The following is a 25,286-nucleotide window of genomic DNA, read 5'->3' as shown; positions in this document are numbered from 1 at the left end:
AGGGGGTAGAAGCGGGTGGCCCGGGAATGCCTCCGTAGCCCTGCAAAGCCGTCCCGGTTGAAAATGACCCGGGCCATTTGAAAACTGCAGAGGGCGTACCTTTGGCTCTCCTGGCCCTTCAGTTCATTGATTTTCTGAGACAGGCACTGCAAGACAGATGTGGAGAGTGGATTTCCAGAGGCTGGCTGTGGGTGGCCAAACATTTCATAGAATCTATCCAGGGATTTCCGGAGTCCATCATCCTCTGTCTCGGTGTCTGGTTGGTCTTTCACAGAAGGGTCAAACCAGAAGTTCTCAGAGGTCCAGGAATCATTTTGTGTAGCATTTAGGTGACTGCTGTCTGCAAGACAAACACATCCCAATACCAGACATATTCCATAATACCAGAAAGCCAGCCAAGAGCAGATGATGTCTCTTTTCAACTCCACACACTTACTGCTCCCAGGTAATGGGCAATGGGCAGAATCAGATGATTTCAGAATCTGTTCCCACCATTCTGGGGTTATGCCCCTTGTTTGCTCAAAACAAGAACATCTTACTTGCATGTTTCAGGGATTCTTAGCCTGGGGTCCTTGTAAAGTTCAAGGTGGCTGTGAAGTTGGATGGGAAAAATATCATATCTTTATTTTCACTAACCTCTACCTAAAGTCAAGCATTTCCTTCCATGATGAATGTAGGCAATAAACCCACTAGCAGCAATGCCTGTGACTTTGTCACCAATAGTTCACAGCTATTTTCATATCATATTATAGTTTGTTGAAGATGTTCTGAAATATCATTTATGCCCATTACTATGCTATGGACTGTACTGTGTTTCTCCAAAATTCATATGTTGAAGCCCTAATCCTTAAAGAAAATGGGCTTATAGGAAGTTACTAAGGTTAAATGAAGTCATAAAGGGTAAGACTGGTAGCCTTATAAGAAGAGGAAGCTATCTCTCTCTCTCTCCCCTATGTCTTTCTCTCTCTCCTCTCCCTCTTTATGTGCAAAAACCTGGGAAAGGCCATGTGAAGATGCAAGAAGGCAGCCTTCTGCAAGCCAGGAGGAGAGTCCTCACCAGAACCTGACCATGCTGGTTCCCTGATCTTGGACTTCCAGCCTCCAGAACTGTGAGAAATAAATTTCTGTTGTTTAAGCCATCCAGTTTATGGTATTTTGTTATGGCAGCCCAAGTAGACTAAGACAACTACTATGAAATCACCACAGTTATTAGTCCCAACACTGGATCTTATTATTTAAGCACTAATTTAAAAAGCATATATTCATTACAATATCACACATTTGTTCTTTAAGTATTTTAATAACTACATTTCAACTTTTCCCTTGGTAAGCTATGTATTTTATTTTATGCAATTAAAAACTTCATTTGGTGAAAGTCAGTGAGCTTCCCCTGATGCCAAAGCCATTGTACAAACACAGTGAAGACCCCTAATGAGGACAGGTCTGGGCGTTTACACAGTTCAGACATTTCTTTATTTACTCTCTACTATAATCCTATAGATTCTTTATCTCTAAATTAAAATCACCACCTTTGTGTTTTTTAAAGGAGCAGTAACAAATAAACTAAGTGATTTAATGATAGACAATAAGAAACCGAAATTGGAGCCAAATCCTAGTTCTTGATCGAATTTTCTGTACCTCTCTGGGCACCCTAATTCTTAACATAAGAATCTCTTAAGTCTTTTGAAACAAAGAATTTTCTTATCATTGTGTTCTAGAAAAGATCTTAAACAAATTATTTGTAAATTGCTTAATTCCTTATACAGACACCAGTTTTATGCTTTAAACTTTTATACTTTAAATCAAAATTGTACATTTTCCCTTTTTTGCTCTGAAATAAGCTGTAATTCATTACTAGCTTTAATTCTACACACCCACTCCCCATCCCCACTAACTCAATTAGTAGTTATAATAAAAATATCTGTACTTGCTAGTGATGAAGAAAGTTGTGTGATGAGTGGTTGGAGTTTTAGGAAAGGAGCTGAGATTTTGGGTTTTGACTCTAGTTTTGCTACCAGCTAGATACGCCTCCTTGAACAAGCCAGACCACCTTTCTGAGCTAGTTTTCTCATTTACAAAACAAGAGTTCTACTAAATGATCTCTCTTCTAGAATTTCTATGGTCCGTAGGGAACAGAAAAGTATATGATCCAAAGCATCAGAGCATCAGAAAAGAATGTGGACACGTTCTGTGAGATACACACAGACCCACATATGCACAAGCATTCATTGATCCCACACACAATTAGCCCAACAACAAAGCACTGAGCCCACCCTGAAGAATGGCTGATTCCAGGCTGGTGATAGGAAAGTACAAGACGAGCCTGGAGCTTCCTACTGTTCTAGAATCCTCAAAGAATGATGGCAGCACTGGGGAGGGGGCAGAGGCCAGCCCAAAGGGGATTCTCCTGGCCAAATCTGGAACAACCTCAGCATCAAAATAAATAATGAAAGTCACAGATTATAATCCATTTATTAAAATAGAAAACCATGAACCCGTAAAATAATTGAAAGCTTGATGAGGAACAGGATATTTACAAGTCTCAGAGTACTTCCCCCCAAAACAGTCATTAATTACAAAGGGGGGGAAATACTGTTATAGTGGAGAAGCCTGGCAAATACCTTAATCAAGTGACCTTGGTGAGCATCACCAGTAATGGGACAAAACAAAATCAGGTGCCATCTGACCAAATGCAACAGGAAGGCCCAGCATCGCCTCTGATAGTCCTGCCCAAGGGGCATCACCTGAACCCAACTACAAGGAAGTGTCAGAGAAAATCGAATTGAGGGATATTCTACAAAACGACTGGCCCGCTCTTCAGAAGTACCAATGCTATGAAATCCAAGGAACGACTGAGCAACTGTTCATGACTGAAGTAGATTAAAGAGACATGACAACTAAATGCAACTCTTGATCTTCAACTGGATCTTTTTGCTGTAAAGGACATGATGGGAACCGCGTGATGGGGGCTGAGGATCATGTGGCAGTAACATTATCACTGTTAATTTCCTGATTTGGACGGTAGCATTGGGGTTATGTGGAAGAATGTCCTTGCTTGTAGGAAACTGGGGTGGTAGGCATCAGGTTAGCAACTTTCAAATAATTCATGAGAAAAAGTTATTTGTATTGTATTTGCAAGTTTTCTATGAGTTTGAGATCATTTCGGGGGGGGGGGAATGAAAACAAACCTCTGAAGGAGTAACTGTAAAACTTCCTTTGGTGGCCTACTTTATTATTCAAACAAACAAACAAACAAACAAACAAAAAAAGCCTTAGCTCGGGGCTTGGCAAATAGTGCCTGCCTAACAAATGGTCCTGCTGTGAAAGAGCCAGGGGAGGAGGAAAGGGGTCCTGCAATGGCAGGATGAGGGGTCCCGCCCCACCTTCTTCCCCACAGATGATCGGGTCCTGGGGCCGTAAGGCAGGAAGACAGGGGCTGCGGCAGGGCAATGGAAAGAATGAAAGAGAAGGGGATGCTTGGCAGTAACACTGGGACAGCTGGAGAGTTCCTGAAACTGCGCACCCGCGGCAGCCACTTATGCAGGACAGTCCAAGGAGCATAGCATGTACTCATTAAGGAGCTGGTCGATGACTCTGATATGCAGGACTTTAAGTTTTCATGGGAGTTTCATTTTTATATTTAATTTTGATTTTTGAGATTAGGTGTCCTAAATTCAGTGTCCAAAGGAAGCCCAAAACTAGCCTATCTTCTCTACCTTTCATGCAAACGCCAAGCAGACTACAACTCATCTTCAAAGAAGCCCCACCTCCCCTTTCCAAAGAGCAATAACAACATGGGCTGTCATTCACTGCGTCAGTTCTTTTGAGCACTGCTCCAGTTCATTTCAGTCTTTGATTTCCTTTTAAAGTCTGTGTTACTGTAACTACAAAGCCATCTCTCTAATCACAGGGCTGGTATGGCCTTTTGGACATGACTGTTTCTTCACCAGCAAATAAAGCTGATTGCTTCTCCTTTCCTACTGCTCCTAAATGTGGGCAGAAGGATGGGTTGTGGGTTTTTTGCCTAAAAATACGTTTTTAATTGATTTTTTTTCCTATAACAAACAGAGGAAGGGAGAGGGAGAGAGAGAGAAAAACAATGATGTGAATGAGAAACATTAATTGGCTGCCTCCCACACACGTCCGGGCCAGGGATGGAACCTGCAACCTGGGTATGTGCCTTGGCTGAGGGATCGAACCTGCGACCTTTTGGTGTACAGGACAATGCTTAACCAACTGAGCCACACCGGCCAAGGCTGTTAACTTTTCTCTTGACCAAAGAGAGAAAATATACAGATATTTGAGATTCTTATAAACCTGTTTTTTATATCTTTAGAAAGTATAGATGCTAATTTGAGTTCAGGAATCTGAGACGATCAATTAGCATGGAGCGTTTGAGGTTAATGGCTGTGCTCTGTGAGAGTCGCCGTTCGCTTTTAGAAACCCAGGTGTTTAATGGGGGTTCCTTCTAAGAATCTTCATGGCTACTTCCGTGGTTGATAAATGCACAGCAGGATTTTGCCTCTGTGGAACATTTTAGCCTTCACCTTTAACAAGTTTCCTCTGCATAGCTTTGATAGTTAGAATTCTGTCTCCTTGGCATTGGCATCAATCCCTGCCCACTTGGCCTTATTTGCCCAGAGTTTCTTCTACTAACACTGCTAATTGGGAGGATCTGTGGTTTCAAGGCTGTACAGAGCTGAACGAAGCCTACGACTTAATTCTGAAATATGGAGAATTATCAGGATTTAAGGAAAGAAGGAATGTGTGGCATGTACAGTCTCCTATGTTGCTCAGAGGGGAAGCTGCCCCTTTCTCTGGGCACTGCCCAGCACACTCCTAAGACAAATCCTGCTGCCTTGGTTTGTCTGTTGGAGGTTGACTGGGTTCTGTGTGGCTCTAAGAAAAACTTATGGGCATGAGAAGAACAAGGGGGGCGGGGGGGAGTGCTCCTGATTATCAGTGGTCACTTATTAGCATCTGTAGATGCAATGTCTCATTTCCGTCCAGTCCTTTTGAGAGCAGTCCAACTCCAGAGGCCTCATAAGTTCTCTACATGGGTCACACTACCATTTTAGTACATGAGGGGCTCTGGCCTGGGGATTTGGGGGTCCTGCTCTCCTAGCCTGCATCTTCCTGCTCCAGATCTCACTTTCTTGTCCTTCATCTCTTCTTCTATTTCTTCCACTCCTGCCTTCCCACTCCATGAGAGGAGTGGACAGGATCAACAGGATTAAGCCCTATTTCCAGCCCTACAGGCTGTGTGAAAGTCTGGCAGGGGCTCACACCTCTGCATCATTGCCTTGAAAAATCCAGCTTCCTTCTGACCCTTGAATGGATAAAGAAATGCCAGGACTGGAAGATGAGTCATCTCCAGACGGACAAAGCCGAGGGGAAAAGCTGTACCAGTAGAGAAAGGCATGAAGGCAGAAATGCCCGTGGGGGCCTCGTGGGGCAGGCCAAGGGCAGAGAATTCTTACAAGAGAGGAGAGGCCAGGTTAGGCTATGGAGGACTCGCAGAGAAGCCAGGCGGAAACTTCAGTGGTCATTCCTCACTGTAAATGTGCACTATCACTAGGGTGACAGGGAGAACAACCTTGGCTTATGCCTGTTGTCTCAATTAATTATTAATAGCACTGGGGAGGATTTGAGATCTTGCTTCCCAGCATATCATCAGTTTGGCTTATATAAACTCAGATAAACTCACAAAATTCTCTAAAAAAAAAAAAAAAATTGCACCTTCTTTCACTCTCATAAGGGCCCCAGATCACAGGATTCATTACAGGTATACATGTATCATGATTACATTACATATGCAGTCAGATGCTGGAGGAGCGGGGCAGATATATATGCCTGGGCCAACTGTGAGAAGTTCCCACCCCAAACCAGTGTGTCCAGAGGGCTGAGTTTTGATGCCAAAAATAATCCCAGTCTGTGGTTTAAATAATAAGGTGTCTACATTCTTTTGTTTTGTTTTTGCTGAGCCTTCCATAGATTTGTTGTACTCTACTCCAAAACAATCCTTTCCTTTCCCCTCTTTTGCATATGGTGGTATTTCTCCCACCCCTTGCAGTCCAAGAAGCTTTTGGTTTCTGCCCTGCAAGTAAAGGGCCTCTATTCACCCCATCCCATCAGCAACTTGCTTGATTCATTTTTCTTTTATAAAGACAAAATTATTGTTGAAAGTATTACAGATATCCCCCCCTTTTTCCCCCATTGATCCCCTCCACCTGCATCTGCCCCCCAGGCCTTCCCTACACTATTGCCTGTGTCCATGGGTTGTGCATATAAGCATATAAATTCTTTGATTCATCTCCCCACCCGCTCCCCGACCCCCGCCTTCCCTCTGAGATCCCTCAGTCTGTTCTGTGCTTCTGTGTCTCTGGATCTATTTTGTTCCTCAGTCTATTTTGTTTTGAGTCATCCCTCTGGTTTTATCTGGCTACCTCCTTTCCCCCGGCTACATAATAACACCAGCATTGGACTGTTAAGACACCTCGCTTCCTATCTTATTAATACCATAAAACTAATGATCCCCCCCAAAATCAATAAGCTTAAGCCAACTTTTGCCTGATAGTAACCCCGCGGGTTTATACATTTTAGAATGTGCAACTGTTCCTTTAAAGGATAAATCCACATACTTACCGAGGGGGAGGGAGGGGGGAGGGTGTAGATATCAAGCCATTAAGGCAATTTAACACTTCAAAAGGATGGAAGGTCTGGTCAGGTGCTTTTGAAACCACGGCCTCCGTCGGTGCTTGTTCACATCTGAAGCTAAAACGGAATGAATGACCCGAGGGGTGGGGGCACATGCTGTCACCTTCATCCTAATGACTAACAGATGCAGGGGCCAAGGGCAGGGTCCTCCAAAATGCAACTGCTGAGAAATAAAATGAATGCTGGGGAAAACAAGGATCTGTGCCATCGCTGAACAGCCCTAAAACTAGGCGCCCAGGGCAGTTATCTAAGGCCAGTTTCTACGGTCTGATCTGTAAGCTACTTTTACCTTGGCATATTATATTTTTCTTAAGAAATTGAAATGTTCTGAAATTTACAGGAAACTATAACATTCAAGGTTATACCACTCCAAATTGGCAATTACGATATTATCATATTTGCTTGTTAAAGAATTAAACATTTCAATTAAAATTGACACTTCTACATAAAAATTTATTCTTTCCAGCCCATTTTTATACCATATGTATAGATATAGATATAGATATAGATCCATAAGTAATAAAATGTTGCTTTGTGGGTGGTGGTCGTTAATTTCAGTGAGCAAACTTTTGCTCTTTTTCACTCAACGGTGTGGTTTTTTGCTTGGAGCCCTTGTTGATGTCGGAGCCTGCCTTATGCAGTATCTAACTGTAGGGACACACTGCTGGGTTTTTCATCCATTCTCGTGCTGATGGGCATAGAGCTGTGTGCAGCTTTTCACCATCCCCAGCAAGGCCTCAGGGAGCCGCCTGTGCGCGTGTGAGGCCTTCCCTGGAAACACACCCAGAAGTGGAAATGCCGAGTTGAAGGGAATCTCATCAATTTCGCTAGATCCAAATTCCCCTCATGCAAAGTGGTTGTGGCATTTACACTCCCAGCAGCAGAGCCTGGGCTTTCCAGTTTTCCCACTGCTTGGCTGAACCCCAATACTCCTAGACGTCGCAAATGCTGTCTTCTTATCTGGGTTCTCATTTCCCTGATTTCTTGCATGTCTGAGCTGCTTTTCATACACTCACTGGCCATTCCAGTTTCCTAAACTGGGAACTGTCTACTCGAATTCTTTACTGCTTTTCTATTGGGTTTTATCTCTCTCTTCTTTTTAATGGGCTACAAAATGAACTACAAAGAAAACAATTATCTTTGACTTTTCCTCTCAGTCCAAAGGGACTAAAAAGAGTGTGAGAGTGAAAAAAGGACTTCCTGAGAAGCCTCAAGGTTTTTTTTGTTTTAAAGGCAAATCTTCTCAAGCAAAAAACCCTCGCAGTGCCAGCTTATCACTTCCAAAACGGGATACTGCTTTGCGGGGTGGGGAAGGGGACATTCTGATCTCCTTCAGACAAAAAAATTGAGACAAAAGCCAAGTCTCCAGAATCACGTGATGAAGGGTTTGGCAAATAGAACAGGAAAAGGCTAATCTCATTAATGTTCTTAATTAAAATGATCTTCATCTGGTTATCATTTGCCATAATTAGGACCAGTGGTAGATTTGCATGTTGGTGACACTGAGCTGGGCAGGGGAGTTCCGAGCCTCCCTAGCGGATTCGGATAATAAGAGCTTAGGAACCACAGGCTTGGGTCCTAAAAATGCTTAACAATTCTTTTCTTTACTGCGAGACTGAGGCTTAGCCTGAGGCTGAATTTAAAACTGCTTAGTTTTGCACTTTGTTAAGCAGGAACCAGTTAAAGATTCAGAACCTGACCCCCTTAACAGCCAGAAAAGCCATCGGGGAATTATCTGTTTCAGTTCGCTTTCTGGACCAGAACCTTACTGCTGGAGAGGGAACAAGACTGACGATCCCCCTGCCCCCATCAAGCCCTGAGAGGGGACAATGAGGCCAGGCTGTCAGACCGGGAACCCGAGAGGCAGTCCCCTTCAGCAGCCATTTGGAATTAGGAGCGCTCTAACCCCTGAAGCAATCATTTGAAATATTTCCCCCAAGAGGGTTTTTGCATTTCGTTTTACACGGGAGGCCTTCGCAGATTCTTCATATCCCGGCCTAGGCAGCGAGGAGCTTGTGACTAGCAAGGAGGAGCAGCAGTGCAGATCTAGGTTGCTCTGGCAACACTGCTATTTTTGAAGATGACTGTTTACTTCAGCAGAATTAAGTTAAATGTGAGCAGCTAATTAAGATGATGCTTGAAACTTTAACCTTAACCTTCACCATAAGAAAAAATAAGCACTTTACAAATGCTGCTTGGAGACATATGGCAGGGAGATCCCTCTCCTTTGCTGGGAAAGCAGGAGCCTCACAATCTGGCCACATCTACAAATCAATATTTCTTAATTTTAAGATTTAAGGAGGAATAGAACAGAACTCATCAGAACCGAGCCTGTTCCGGTGTTGACCTCAGCAGTAAGACTTTCTGAGACTGTGAAAGACAAAGAAAGTGATGTTTTTCTATACACAGTAGAATGTTTGTGAGATGCATATCTGTGTAAACAGATTTCACTCCACATCAAATTGACATTAAGTACATCTCTGAAGTAACAGATTGAATTGTAAACCAACAGACCAGAATGTAAACATATAGCTGACTGTTCCCTCTTCAAAATATTGAAGGGGGGGAGGACTCTTATTTTAAAACTGCTGCCATTGCTGAGAGCACCCTGGAGCCTCTTAGGAAGTGACTTCATTCGCTCTGTCAGTGTCCGTCTTCGGGATGTCCTCATTGGTGGCAAATTTCCATCCTCAGAGGGCAGAATTCCCTTTTTGGAAACTGTCAAGAGCCATTAGGAGTGAAACCTGATAAATAATGTAGGTGATCAAGCATGGGGTAAAAAGCAGGTTTGGAATATAAACGTCCAACCACGATGCTGCACACCTGAAATTAATATAATGTATGTCAACAATAATTGAAAAATTAAAATTATTTGAAAAAGAAAGAAAAAAAAAATATATATATATATATATACATATATATATATATAAAATCAAGGTTTATCTGAAAAAGGAAATCGCTTCTCTTATGTTTCACAGTTGGTTCGGAAAGCAGTTCTCACAAAGGAGCTCCCAAACCAGTTCCATGCAAGGGCAGGCAGCTCGGTGTCAGTGTGTATATACTTTCAAATTTGTTACCTTAAAGGACAGACCTAACATGGATTTAAGCTCTGGCCTTTGTAAAAAGGCTCATAGCCATCGATCGGAACGCTAAATGCTTCTATCCTGACAGATGAGCATCGACTTTACATTTATGGGGCTTGAATTTGAGTCCTCACTTCGCAGCTTATTGGCTATATGACCTTGGGCAAGTTACTTAACATCTCTGACTTTCCATGTCCTCGCCTGTAAAATGGGGATAATAACAGCTCCTGCGTCATAGAACTGTTGTCAGAATTAAACGATTTATTAGCATAAAGCCTAGCACATAGTAAGTGCTCAATAAATAAAAGCTACTTTATAATTATCACCATAGTGACAAGAGTAGTATCAGCAGCAGGGTTGTTACGTGTGATTATAAAGGCCTCTGTCATTTAACATCTGGGGTTTTAAAAAGTGGATCGTAAATGCTCCTCTATGTCCACTATCCAGTGATAGATGCATATGATGGGGAAAGGCCAGAGGGACAAGCGTTCATTCCCAACTAGAAGGAACATCATTTTTACCAACAGTTACTGCCCCATCCTGGCATCGGAGCTGCTGGGATGAATCACAGTGAACATTAGCCATCTCACAGCGAACATTACCCATCTCACAGCAGCAGGACTATGACTGCAGAGAGGTCCCAAGTGCGCGCTCTGCAGAGCAAACATGATCCCAGTGTGGGTGGGAACAGCAGATGCCTCTGTGTGGGGGAGTGTCAAACACAGGAGCCCAGGCTGTAGGGCCCTCCAGCTGGCCCCCAACACGTGTCCCCAGGGGCGACCAGCAGCAGAGTGTAGGTGGGACTGGAATGACTCAATCTCCAGGGAGCCTGATGGCGGTGGTGGTTTTTGGAAGTTGATGGAAATTATAAACCAATCACAGAGCTTCAGGCAAAAGTTTAGGTGAGTAAATATACTGAAGGAGAAACAGGCTGCATTAAAAATAAAAAATAAAAAGGTTGGGAAATTGGGCAGAAAAGACCCAGGGTTCACAAAATGACTGCTGGCTGAGTCAGAATTGTAGTGCTGAGTTAAATTTAAAAAGGTATGAGAAGACTGGAAATACAACAGTTATAAGAGATAATTTTCAATCTCCTTCCCTCTCCCTCTCTTACCTCATTTACAGCTGAATCTGAAGGAGAGCAAAGCTTTGAGCTTTCCCTCCTGGACCAAAATCTTCAGAGAAAATGGAAAAATCCACGAACAAAATTTAAAGTAGCACAATATGGTGCGGCCTATGCAGGAAGGCCTATAGCCAGCGAAGAAGTGGACGCTGGGGCTGACTGCACGGCAGAGCATTTGGGACGTGAGGGGTTAGGGCGTATCTGTGTAGAAAGCGTTTCTGTCGTGGGTTCTGAAGGGCTAGAAGCAGGCGCAATGTGGAACTGAATTTGCACCTTTACAAGGGTAATTCTAGTAATTGCAGAGATAGTTCTCTCGTTTTGACAAAAGAATATGTTGTGCAAGATATTATGAAAATCCTCCCTGTTCCCAAACATCTAGAAATGGGTAAAATATTTTTTAAAATATTTTAAAATGCATGACTGAGCCGGAATAAAGTAAATAAAGTCCTTAGAGACCAAAAGCAAAATGAGAGTAGGCATTCCAGCGGTAAGTGAACGGAGACCTAGCCCAGCAGCTCTGACGGCACACAGGGCTCAGGCATGAAGTCTAGGGTCCGGAGAGGAGGGGGTGCTGGAAGGGGGCTCCCCGCATCACGCTCAGAGCCCTGACGCACGCCCTCGAGGAAGATGGGCTGGAAAAATATGTGTGCCTTGCAAAGGTCACAGTAAGGAAACGTGTTCGTCTCGGCTTTGCCTCCGTGAGAGGAGGAGGAACCCTGGCCGGCGGCTGAGTTGGGAGGGGCTTCGACCTGTACACCAAAAGGCTGCAGGTTCGGCTCCCGTCAGGGCCTGTACTTAGGTTGAGGGTTCAGACCCTGGCCGGGGAGGGAGCTGATCAATGTTTCTCTCTCACACTGATGTTTCTCTCTCCTGATCGCCTTCCTCTCTCTCTAAAATAACAAAACATATCCTCTGGTGAGGAGAGAGAGAGAGAGAGAAACAGCTCTCCTAAGATTTAACCATAAACCAGACCTCACATATGTTTACGACCTCAGTGGGGACCGTTTTGTGGTCTAAAAACTTCAAAGCCAGGTATTTATTTTAATATGGGTCCAGATTCATGTGCCCTCCTATGTTTAGAGAAACTAAATGCAAATCCCCTTTAGAAAAAATGTACTCTCAGCCCAAACCTCAAAAGAAACCCTTCGAATAAAGTTCCATTGAGCCCTGACTGGTTTGGCTCAGTGGTTAGAGCGTCAGCCTGCTGACGGAAGGGCCATGGGTTTGATTCCAGCCAAGGGCACGTACCTCGGTTGCAGGTTCGATCCCCGGAGGCAACCAATCGATGCGTCTCTCTCACATCCATGTTTTTTTCTCTCTCTCCCTTCCACTCTCTCTCAAACCCAATGGAAAAAATACCCTTGGGTGAGGATTTAAAAAAGAAAGAAAGATCCACTGAACATGAGCTCACAATAAAGACAATGCTCACAAAATACACACTGAACGAGACCCCTTTATTGTGAGTGAGAAAACAAAAAGAGCGAGCGCCGCAATGATACAAAAATACTAAATACTGAGGTTAATACAGTATATAAAGCACAGAATATAAAACAAACGTGCTTCACATGTTAAAAAATATAATATGAAGTAGAAAGTTTAGGTATGAGCAAGAGACACAAAAAGTGAACAGGTAAATTAGAAAAAGAAACAAAAATAACTAGAAAAGCGAAAAATCATCGTAATAGTTGGGCAAAACAAGATTAGACACCGCTGGGGGGAAAATTAGAAAATAGAAGTAAAATTTAAAGACAATCAGAATTTAGCAGAGAGACAAAAGGAGATGGAGGGGGAAAAACACACACACACAGAAAAAATAAGAGCTATAAATCGAAGTAACATGGTCTGCTGTGCACCTGCCTGGAATTTCAGAGGTAACAGGGAAGGGGAAAGGCAACGCGCCGTGAGCAAGAATTTCCTAGCACTGATGAAAGCATGAATTCTCAAATTTAGCAGCCACAGTGTTTTAAAAGCAGGATAAATAAAAAGAGCTCTATGGCTAGGCACAAGAGAAAACTGCAGGCCATCAAAGACAAAAATGAAAATCTTAAAACCATCCAGTTAAGAAAGCCCAGATGAGCTCTAGGTGAAGGATGATTGAGTTGGCTGCCGGCTCAGGAGCAGCAGTGCCAGCGGGAAGGCAGGGGACCAGTGTCACCAGAGTCCCAACAGAAAAGAGCGGCCGATCTAGGGCCACTCAGGAGATGGTGAGCAACTGGGATCTCAGTCTCTTAACCGGCCAGATCAACGAATTGGTAAATGTCACAGCCAGGTTGCCTTCAAATCTAAAGCTCATCCTCTCAGAGTGCTTAAAACGGGCTTTGTTCATTTCTCCAAGGTTGATTTATGGAGATTTTGCCTCGAGACAGAGAAATGAGCTGCAAAGAATTTTCATGTTTTCTATCCCTTTGATGACACGAGTTGGTTTAATTTACTAATACGGCCCAGCTATCTTTGAAACAGTATTTCAATACTAGACTTTGATCCCAAATCACATGTGATCATCTTAAAAGTATAGTTCATGTCCACCCTGCATTTTGCTTCTGAAAGTTTCATTCCATAATAAGCCAATTATCAGACTCACTCAACATCAAAGTTGTTCTAGTTGATTTTATAAAAAATGCAGACACTTTTAATGTTTTGCACAAGGCATTTTCTCTCTCAGTAATCAACTATTTCTATTTACTTTTCAAATAATTACACACTTTATCTTCATAACTGAGTTCATGCCTGATGCTCTGGTAGCCTCAGAATTGCGATACTAATTGTGCAGTCAATGGCCCACAGACCAAGATATTTGCTCCAAACACTCTTTTGGAAAAATGAGAAAATAATTATTTTTACTCTCTCAGGATAGTCACTCTTTTTGAAGAGATCACACACAAAAGAAGGTGTATATAGCTTGGTTTTAAGAAGATAGTTGAACTCTCTTTTAGCAAATAAACCATGCCAATCATAGGAAGATAAACAGAGCCAAAGATTATTACTCACAAAGTTATTACTGGTAACATTTACTACGTTATTGATATTTTGGAATTTTCTGTTACATAAGATCTTCCTTAAATTCATTTCATTTCACATATAAATAAAACGGTCTTACTGTATAAGCCTAGAAAGGAATACAAATTTGTAGGGTACCGTGAAGAAGAAAAAAGAGAAAGACGACCTAATTATACTGGTTATTCCAGATGACTAAATTTTTTTGACCTCTGAGTGGCAAAACCTCAAATACATTTGTAACTTTAGCTTCTAAAAGGAGCCCCCCCAAAACCCATGCACACAATAAATCTTTCACGTACATTTCTGTTTTTCTGTATCTTGATCGGAGCAGTAGTCGGGTATGTACATATAATCTGCCAAGCTGTAACACGTAAGATTTGTGTACTTTGTATGAAAATTGTATCTCAATTTAAAAAATATCTACACACATATACACACTTCCTGTCTTCAATAAGTCTTGGATGTGGCATAGAAATTAAGTTTTTACTAAAAGATTCCAGATGGTTCCAGTTTCAGTTAGGTTGGTAACCACTACCCTAAGGCAACTAGAACACGTCTTGATTAGAACAGACATTCAGCAAATATCTGTTTTAATTAATGGGTGAATAAATGAATGATCAAATCAACAAACTAATAAATATCTATGTTACTCATGGTTGTAAGAGTACCACTGATTCAGGCCAGAAAAAGCCCTAAAAATATATTTTTTAAAAAGCATGCCAGGTAATGTTGTAAGTACTATAAAAGCCTTATCTTATTAAGCTTCACAATAACTCTATGAGGTAAGTTGACTGTTCATGGCCTTTAGTTGCAGCCAACATAAATCATTTTGGCTACTTTAAGCAAAAGAGAGAGGTATCAAGTATGAAACCGTTCATACCATTGTTGGGAGGGCTGCAGAAACATTCTAGGCTGAGTTTTAAGGAATTGCTACTCAAACCAATGAACAGACCTAAACAGCCAAAGGGGCTCTATCACTATTAGGAGCCCAAAGAATTAAGAAGCTGCTGCTACACATGCTGCACCGAAGTAACACAGTTTCTGCTCCAGTCCAGACGCTTCCCAATCGGGAAGCTGCCTGCTGATCAGGAAGCTGTCGCTGCAGTGGACAGTTCCAGAACCATGCTGCCTCCAAATTAACACACCAGCTAAAAGTGAATGGAGCAGGCCCCATTTCTCTCTTCCTACATACTCTAGGTCTAAATTCAAAGGTTTATGGGAATGCATTTGATTAGCAGGTCTAACTTACATCCAGAACACTAGCTGTGCAAGAGATTCTGGAAATGGAAAGTTCCACCCTCTGTAAGAAAAATCATGGTGGGAGGAAGTTGGAATAGGCATCGAGTGGGCTAATCGATAAACTCACAGATAATGAAACTGAGGCACAGAGATTAAGAACTTGGTAAAAGACACACCGCTAGTAAGTGCCAGGGTCGGGATTCAAATTCGAGAAGTACATGCCCCGAGGACTCATAAGGCATAGTAGAGAGTATTAATACAGCACACGGGCAAGCTCAGGGGTGTGAGGCCTGCAGTCCTGATGTCCAAGTTTTTGTGCTCACAAAGAGCAACTTCCAACTCATTGCTCTCACTAATCCTGACGTCACCTCTAGAATTTTAAGTCTCATCTCATAGTTTCTCATCTTCAAAATTCAAAAAGGTACCATTAACTTACCTGATCATTTTATTTTTGGTCTAGAAACTGTTTGCAAGTGTTTTGGGTGATGGGGAATCAAAAAAGACTCGGTCACGAAGTAGTCACTGAAGACATCCATCCGTCCCCAGCTTCCATAGCCACCTCCTGCTCCAGCTCCTCACATTACTTCCATTGTACAAGTTAAAAGGATATTTAAAACTGTCTTGAAGTTATTTTAAGACTTTCTAGTGGACCATCTTCCTGATTCTACTTTCATTGAAAAGTTTGGGAAACTGTGTGAGATGCGTTAGAATGATGGTTAGTAGCCACTGCTTGGGAAGCTGACCATTACACAACAGCGCTAATGGCCTGGAAACCTTGAAACTAAAGCTTGCGTGTATCCTCTGTTATCTGAAACTGTAGTTCACACACTCTTAGTATACTTTGGTCTGTCAGTCAGTCAGTCAATCTATGTATCTATCTGTCTCCATTTATCCACCCACCCATCTCTATGAGAATGACCCAGATAACAGAATAAAAACATTAACTGTATCCGAAATAAAAATGTCAATGAGTACAGACTAAGGTTGGTATGAGTGAGAGAGTCAGTGCCAAATCATAGGATGGAAATGTTAAAAGTTCCCCACAAAGGAGAGTGTGTCAGCTATTTTTAAAAAGACCACAAATTTGAACAGAGCTCTTTCTGGAGGCCAGGGAAGGAGAACATGCTTCATTTGACATGACAAGCTATGAATTGCAAATCTGCCAGTTTGGGAAGGGTAAATATTTGCTGAAGATTAAGTACATGGCAAAGGTACGTCATTAAATCTAAAGTAATTAAAAAGCTCAATTTAGTATCGCATGCATCTCTCCATTTTTAATGAGCATACAGTTTCAGCAACCAGGAGCCATAGTCCAATCTATTTCCATGGTGTAGAAGGAAATGATAAATGCCTTCAGCATGACTTCCGACAAAAGGAGTCTGACTTAATTACTCTGTGTGCAAGTGAAAATGGATTTGGTTAAACAAATGAGCCTGCCAGCCAAGGACATCAGTCATATGCTGGACTACGTGTCATATTAATCAAATGTACATCAAATTGTATCAGTGACATGTGCACAGAAGGGCTACTGAACACTTAAATTTTAATTCCTAATTTTTGTTTATCAAAGTAATATATTCTCATAGCTTTTAAAAGTCAGATGAGGCTAAAAGTTTTACAGTGAACCGTGGGTCCCTGCCTCCTCCACCCTCCTTCCCATTTCTAACTTGCCGTTCCTTCTGGTCTTTAAAATCTTTTTTTAAAAAAATATATCTTTATTGATTTCAGAGAGAGAGAAGGAGGGGGAGAGAGAGAGAGAAACATCAATTCAACGATGGGAGAGTCACTGATGGGCTGCCTCCTGCACGCCCCAACTGGGGATCGAGCCCGCAACCTGGGCCTGTGCCCTGACAGGGAATCGAATCTCGATCTCTGGGATCCCAGGTCAATGCTCAACTGCTGAGCCACGCCTGTCCGGGCTGCTTTTTAAAATCTTATATGTCTAATTAATATAATCACATAGGATAATTTATCAATTTTAGACATTATATGTTGATATCCATAGGCCTCACATATGCACATGTACCTTCCCCCATTCTCCAGTTACGTCTATTTCATTAAATCAATATTCAGTGTTTATATTATTATAACTATATAAAGTTGATCACTGCTAAACATACTAAGAATATGGTTCCTTTATTGTACAATATTATTGTTTCTGTGATTAACAGTTATTTCTGCTTGCTTTGCTTTATCACTATCTTTAACTGTATCCACGCCCTCCAAGAGCATCTCAGTATAATTTTCTACATGTCAAAATGACAGGATACTTTCTCAATTCCCCAGCCGTCCTGGTCGCCTCCCTCTGAGAGCTCTCCTGCCTCTTACTCCAGGTTGCTCTCCAGGCCTGCTTCACAGCTGTTGGGCTCGGTCTCCCCTCTGTTACTCTATTAAATTTCTTGTATTATTTCAACGATGATTTCTTCTATCCCATTTTCTGTTTTGTTTGTGGTAGTGGTGGTGGCTTTTGGTAGATTTCTTCTGCTCTATCTCTGATTCTTTAGCTTTTATTAGTCTTGGTCTCTATGTTTTCTGATGTAGGATTTCCACAAATATCTGGTGATCATTGGCTGTGAGTTCATAATTTAAGGGTGAGGCATTAAAAAAATAATTTGGGCCCTGGTCAACCGATTGATGTTTCTTTCTCACATCAATGTTTCTCTCTCTCTCCCCACCTTCCCTTTCCTCTCTCTCTAAAATCAATAAAAACATTAAAAAAAAAAAAAAAGCTAATTTGGAAGCTCTTGCCAGGAGTAGGGCTGGTGGACTTCCTATAGGGTGACTGATAATCATTCAGATTTTCCAGAGATGGCTTCTCTCATCTCTGAACTGGCCAGGGAATGATGACAAGGATGCTGTTTTAGACAGGAAAGTCCAGAAGGTCCTCTTTGAGGAGGTGGCATTTAACTGGAGCCCTGAAAGCAACAAGGGGAAGAGAGATGCAAATATCCAGGCAGCCAGGTTCCAGAGAGAGGACATGGCAAATGCACAGTCCCTGAGTGCCTGACAGTGGAGTGAAGGCGCAGGGGAGGAATCTTGAGACTGAAAAACGATGCAGGCAACCCCACAATTATAGCTGAATTTATTGTAGGGTAAGTTACTTACGAGGGGTAGGACTGGAGGGGGCAGCGACCCTGCAGTCTGAACGTGAGCAGCTAATCTCTGCTGAATGTTTCATAGTATAGCTGACGTACTAAGTGACCCACAAGACAAAGAGACAAAGAATGCAGTGAGCCACGAACCATACCTCCTGGTGGTCTTGGGATGGATAATTGCTTACAACTGACTCTAACACCTAGTTTGATATTTATCTCAGTTGCTGTGCCGTGTTGGCTGTTGCTGGCAGGAGTCTCTATGGCGACACCGCTAAGCTTACAGCACACAGCTAATCATTAACGCTAAGGCTCTGGTATGCTTGCTGGGAATTGTTAGATTAGTCAGAGTTCACAGCATGCAAACTTAAACAGAAAAGAAACCAAGGAGGTACAAAGTTGGAGTCAGTCTTATTTACGTCAACACCTATCCAGGGAGATGGGAACGGATTTAGTGAGCATGAGGACCAGCCAGGAGGCCCCTGTGGCTGCAGCAGAGTAAGCAGGGCGGAGACAGAAGGAACCCCGAGTGTGTATAATTTATGGAACCAATTTCCACATAGAACTTGTGAGAGACAGTAAAAAGCCAAATATTAAAATATTTAGACATATTTTATAAAAGTGAATCTGAATAGAGCTCTGCTCTAAGGTGGCTCTTGTAGGGGGGTCGCTGGTCTGCAGTAACAAGTCCTGCTTTCCCACTAAACGGGGGAGAGGTGCATCCAGGAGACCGGCTGTTAGAAGAATTCCTTGATGGGGACTTTCAGTGTGGTGTTTTGTCACTCTATCTCCTGAAAATAGCTTGGAGAGGCCCCTGTGTGGTTCACCTACCTCTCTGATTCCTTGGATCTCACCCATTCTTTCACTTTAAGAAGAAACAAGTCATTGTGACAGAGGTCTTTGTATTTTACAGCTGCCTCTTTTAACAAGCCCTTTCCCCAAATAAAACAATTTTTAAAAACTGAATCTGAATCATTTCTACACTATTTTACATCAGACAAAAAAAAAATCACTATCACTTGCCTTTGTTCTGTGAATCAGGCGGGCTAATAATTACGTGCAATTATCTAGCCCTGTCCAACCTCGTGAAGAGTCTGAAAGATAAAAAACCTATAAACATAAACACTGACGCCAGACACTCTCTGAATGAGATATAGATCTGTACACGCTTCTGAGCTAAATCGAAAGGCAGCAGCTCACGGGTGGACAAAAGGCAAAAGCTTGAAAAGGAAAACTAGTTGCCAAGGCAACAAGAAAAAAACCAGACAGCAAGAGTCCCCATCTCAAGCTCTGTCGCACTCAGAAGCTGGAGCCTCCCGGCCCTGCTTGGGAAGCTGTATTTAACCTTCATTCGGTCCTTTCTGGAGACGGGGCGAGAACTGAGGACCCACAGCACTGGGGCTTTGCCAAAGCTGGGCAGCGGGGCAACTCGCTGGTAAAACCCGTCAGAGGGTGAGAGGCCCTCTGGCCCGCAGGCTACGGCATAAGCAGCATTTTTCTTTACTTGAAATTATTCTGCAGCTTTTGCTGCATGACACAGTTTACAGAGAGCTTCCATGTGTGAGCCAGACAGGGAAGGGTTCCTGCGACATCAGGAGGTCAACTGACTTGCTGGAGGCTTTCCAAATCCTCCTTGAATTTCTGTTGCTTCGGAGCGACTCAGAGCTGACTTTAAACACCATCTGTGCCCCGCCACTAGCACCCTGCCAACAGCCATGCCATTTGCACGCCACCAAACCCGCTCTTGACTCTCCCCTTCCCAGCTTTTTCTACCCGGGAACCCCGCTGCTCCTCGGGGCCCCTGTGCCCGTGACCCGCCTCGGGGAGGCCTCCTCAGTTTCCCAGGTAGAGCTGGCTGTCCCCTACCCAGATTGAGAGCCCCCGGACCATTCCATTCTCATCTACCTTAAATATATTTTCTTCAGAGATATTGCCTATGCTTGGGGTTTTTTCCCTAAAGAAAAGGCCATGAACCAGAAGGGCAGGAGAAATTATATTGTAGTTAAAGGCAAATTATATTACAAAGGACAAGCTGTCTAGTAAAACACACATAATTATAATTATCTTCAAAATAAATCATATTACCCGTATAAATTCAGCCCCTCACTGGTAAATTAGTGAAAAATATGACAGTGTTGAGCTTTTAATTGCTTCTATTGCAAAACCTCCAAACTTAAACTTAGGTTATCAGACAGAAAGAGGCAATTAGCTTGCAACAGATGCATCAGTGGAAACCTGTTATAACATGAGCCCGGAGTTAATATTCCCAAGTCTATGACGCCCATCTGTCCAATTTCAATGTTTTCACTTTAGACAAGCCTACTTAGTCCCTCCAAATTAATTGTTTTTTGTTGTTTGGGCTGTTTTGGGTTTTTTTTGGTCAGGATCTTTTTCTAATATCTTCATTATATAAGTTTCATAGGAGCCTTGTTATCTCAAACCCCAAGTTTAATTTCCTTTCCAGAACAGATTTTTTTCCCCCTCGAATATTAAATCTCAGAAAAATAGTAGATGAAAAGATGACTGAGCAATGGCAGGGCTTAAATAAATTAAGGCTCCCAGGCTGTGTTGCTACTTCCTGTTTCTAAAAAGTAAAATCTTTTTTGAGGATATTAAACATCATTTGTGACCTTTAAAAGAACTCCCTGAAGTCCTTTATTCACAATAAAATCTGGTTAGATTATCACAATAGTGAATAGTATAAAATGATGCCAACTTTCAATTATAAGACCAATGCCTATTACACATTTTCAAAATTACTGAATAGGTTTGAAACGGTCCAAATAGCAATCAAATATATTTTGCTTGGCACCATTTGGGAAAGAGAAATGAGAAACAGAATAATTTCAGAAAAAGAATTCCCCAAATATTATATTCCCTGTGGTGATTAAAAAGGGAGTTTGTTCTTGGTACAAGACCTGCTCCTATGCAAGAGGAAAGGGTGGCTGCTCTGATGATGGGCAAGTGGGGGTCATAAAGGAATGACTCCTGCACCAGCCGGTGGGCTCAGTGGTTAGAGCATCGGCCCACACACTGAAGGGGCACGGGGTCAATTCCCCATCAAGGGCACATACCTAGGTTGCAGGTCCAATCCCCAGCCCTGGTCAGGGAGCGTGCGGGAGGCAACCAATAGATGGGTCTCTCTCACATTGATGTGTGTCTCTCTCTTTCTCATTCTCTCCCTCCTTCCATCCCTCTGTCCCTTCCAGTCTCTCTTCAAAGCAATGGAAAAAATATCCTTGGGTGAGGATCAGCACACACAAAAATAGATGATAGATAGATGATAGATAGATGACAGATGATAGATAAATGACTCTGAGCAGTGATGAATGATTCAAGGGGCATGGAAAGGAACTTCATGGTCCTTCCATGACACCTAGAACCCCCTCTCTGCTGGCCTCCTGAGGTTATGACATGTCCCATAGTATTGTGACCAATATACTTATTCATTCAACAGATATTTCTGAAGGATCTATAAGGTGCCATACACTGTTCTGAGGTGTGGGGACCCTGTGATGAATATCACAGACACAGTCCCTGTTCTCATGGAGCTAAAGATGTAGAAGAGAAGGCAAAATGAGAAATAAAAACTACACAGATAAATTCTAATGAGTCACACATTGGGGCCCCCACCCAGAGAATATGGCAGCAAGTCAGTCTGGGTGAGAGAGTGGGGTGTCAGGGAGTGACCTGGTTATGTGCAGCATGCGGTATGGTCAGCCGGTGTTAGATATGCTGAGTCCACTGTCATAACTAACACCATCTTTAGCCAAATAAGTGATATTTGTCATACCTTTCCATTAGTCATTTTGATACAACTAATTACTTTTGAGCACTCGTTTTTATTTCAGCCACTTGGAGGTGCCACAAAAGAAGGCCGAGGTGACAGTGGCCGCTGAATGTAATGTGTACAATACATCATCTCTTCTGTCTTAAAGATAAATACATACATAAAAAAGAATGCCGAGATGAGCGTGGTGTGGTCTGTCCTCAGCCGTGGCCGGCCTGGTCTGCAGAGGAAGCAGTCCCACAAACAAGCCCCAGACCACAACACGAAATGCACCCTAATGAAGTACATGTAGAGTCAGCTGTAAGGGAGCCTGACAGGAGGTAGGGAAGACTGCAGCAAGCAAGGGTATTTGGGGCTGGATCGTATGAATACGTAGCACTTCTCTAGGCCGAGAAGGAGGGAAGGGAACTCCCGGGAAAGGGAATGGTCATGAAAAGCTGAAAAGAGGTGCAAAGGTGATGGCGTGCCGGGTGAGCGGCCTGCCAGCTGGCTGAGTGGCCGGGGAGGAGACCAGAGGAGCAGGTATGAGGGCAGACAGGAGGGCCTGTATGGATGGGTGCCCGGGCCCTCTGTCTTGGAGTTGGGAACCACAGGGAGGCCTGGCAGGAGATGCAAGGGGGAGAAAAGTGCAGTTGGCCTATTTACTTCCCTGGTTCCTTTCCTGGGAGGTTGCCATATGGTGGCTGCATCCCTCCACAAGCTCACAGCTCCGGCTCCGGCCAGGCAGCCCACTCAGCACAGCTCCTGTGAGTGTGCTCTCTAGGGATTTCTAGGCCCAGGTCCTATGCTTCCGTGTGGTTTCCTCCCAGCTGCTTAGGTCTCTGTGCATATTCTCGTTATAAAGCTTTCCTCAAAGTACCTGGTTGGACTGTGTTATCTGTTCCCCACCAGGACCTGAACTGATACAGTCGTGCAGCAAGGAAACCAGGGGCGCTGATGAAGGCATTAGACGCAAATGCAGAGAGGGAGATGCGTGTGGGAGAAGGAAGGGGCTGGCGGGTGGGAGGTCGTGCTGACAATGAAGAGAAGGGTGATGGGGGAGGTGGAATGACAGACTAGCCACAGACCACAGCATTTATGTGCCAGGCACTATCCACAGGCCTTAACATAAATCATTTAACTCTTCCAGCTTCCTTATGAGGCAGCCCATTTAACAGATGAGGAAACAGACACAGAGAGATAGAGAGACTTGCTCAAGGCCCCAAGCTAGTAAGTGGTGAAGCTCAGACTCAAACCCAGGGAAGTCTAGTACCAGAGTCATGTTCTCAGCTCCTGTGCTAGACTGACCCTCTGGCTGGGGCAGAAAAGGGGCCTTCAGAATTCAAGATCTTGCAGGTGGCAAGGCACTGGTGATGACACCTCTTGGGGAAGCCATGTGTGTTGATTGCTGAAGCAGGACTACTTGGAGAAAATCGAGTTGCCTTATACAAACTCTGCCTCAGTGACAGTGCAGAACTTTGTCCAGATATCAGAATGGCAGAAATCCTTTTTTTTTAAAAAAAAAAAAGACTGTCCAAATAAATTAGTCAGGTCTGCTATAAAACCGTAAGTATATTCCTACGAAACCTCGTATTATCTAAAACATATCATAAAATCGTTATTTCAATATGGGAAAAGGAGGACTGTGGTTACGAAGAGCCTAAAACCAGATGACTTTTCCTGTAGGAGCTTAGATATTACATTTTATTTTGTTACCATCTAAAAATACTAAATGGCTTGATCCCTGATCAACAAAGGATAAAGCAAAGGCAAAACCTGAATAGCACAGAAATATAACCTGCAGCAAAGTTCATATCCACTGATGGTAAAGAAAAGCCCTTGGCGCCAGCTGGCTCTGCGGGCAGCCACGTCCTTCCGCCAGGCCCAGGGCTCCCTCCAATAGTGCCCACATCACGACCCACGCTGGTCTAGAAAATGCAAACTGTGCTTCCCACATGGTCAGAGGCATAATAACCAGGCCTCTTGCAGCAGATAAGATGATAAAAACAGCAGTGCCCTGGAAAATGAGTGCTCGAGGCATTTAACAGCAGCACAGCACCTCCACTGCTGTGACTTATTTTAAATGGCATCTCACTATATTAACTCGGGTTGTCTTCCCATGGCCGGCCGAGCCACGCCAACACGTTCCCATTAACATCAGGAATAACTTCCACAGCAATCACTTTCTTTCCTTGGGGGGGATGCTCCCTAGTCAGGCTCGTGTATTCCCCGTTTGCACTGCGGGCTGCGGGCGTGCGGCCCAGCAGGGTTGTAATGCGGGAGCCGTACCCAGCTCCAGGCGGGCGGCTGGGGCCCGCAGGCGCACGGCGGGTGCTCGATAATAGCTGCTGACGGCGTCGACCAGCCTCCGCCTTGTTCTGTTCGCATCTCAGGCAGCGGCCCACGCACAGTTAAGGATGGACCACGGAAAACGGCCCACTTCTACGGTTGTTCACTCAACGCCAAAGGCAGGCTGCCACGATCATATGTACACCCCTCTCTTCTGTGCAAGACAGGGCAGCCGGCAGGTGACACTTGTCAGTCAGTGATGTTCCATGCGCCTGTATTGACAGGAGCCAAGGAAAAGCTGACACTAGTGTGAACAGCCTTTCAGGTTCAAACTGCTATTTGTTTTAAAAGAGTACACCCTCGCCCGGGCCGGGTGGCTAGGTTGGTTGGAGCATTGTCCAGGACAGCAAGAAAAAAGGTTGTGGGTTCAATTCCCAGTCAGGGCACATACCTAGATTGCAGGTTTGATCGCTGGTCAGGCTGCGTATGGAAAGTAACTGATCAATGTTACTCTCTCACATCGATAGTTCTCTCTCTCTCCCCCTTCCTCGCTCTCTAAAAAAAATTTAAAAATAAATTAAAAATAAATAAACATATCCCCAAGTGAGGATTACGAAAAAAAAGAGTACTCCCTCTCTTTGGGTATAACACAAGAGATCTCATAAAGTATTTTGAAAGAGACATGGTTTAGCTAAGCGTATTGTCAATTTTGAAGACTTTATATTTTCCTGATGCCTCAACATCCCCATAAACAAGGCTTCGAGCACCTGCCAGGTGACCAGGTGCACCAGTGTCATAAGGCTGGTCCCTGCTATCGTTCATTTCTCTTCTCGCCTTCCCCTGTGACCAAGTGACATTCAAATACACCAATAAAATTCCCGCAGGCCTTTGGCTTGTGTGGGGATTGTACCTGACCCCAACAGAGGCACCTGCCCACGGGTACTCTCTCGACTCCCCTCTTGCTTGGTGGAGTCTGC

General features: G+C 43.5%; 1 protein-coding gene across 3 annotated transcripts in view; it reads right to left on the bottom strand.

Annotated features, from left to right (window-relative positions):
• SHLD1 (shieldin complex subunit 1) overlaps positions 1 to 25,286 on the bottom strand; it is a 56,795-nt gene that overhangs the window by 5,501 nt on the left and 26,008 nt on the right. Inside the window, exon 3 of one of the 3 annotated variants that reach the window (XM_016212049.2) lies at positions 100 to 340. The exons of the other annotated variants lie outside the window; for them this stretch is intronic. Coding sequence (XP_016067535.2) covers positions 100 to 340 — 241 coding nt within the window. The remainder of the gene's footprint in view (positions 1 to 99; positions 341 to 25,286) is intronic. 3 annotated transcript variants of the gene reach the window in all.

This window comes from Miniopterus natalensis, chromosome 7 (genome assembly GCF_054644295.1).
Source record: "Miniopterus natalensis isolate mMinNat1 chromosome 7, mMinNat1.hap1, whole genome shotgun sequence".
Classification (NCBI taxonomy): Eukaryota; Metazoa; Chordata; class Mammalia; order Chiroptera; family Miniopteridae; genus Miniopterus; species Miniopterus natalensis.
This window is presented reverse-complemented; position numbering and strand designations above follow the sequence as displayed.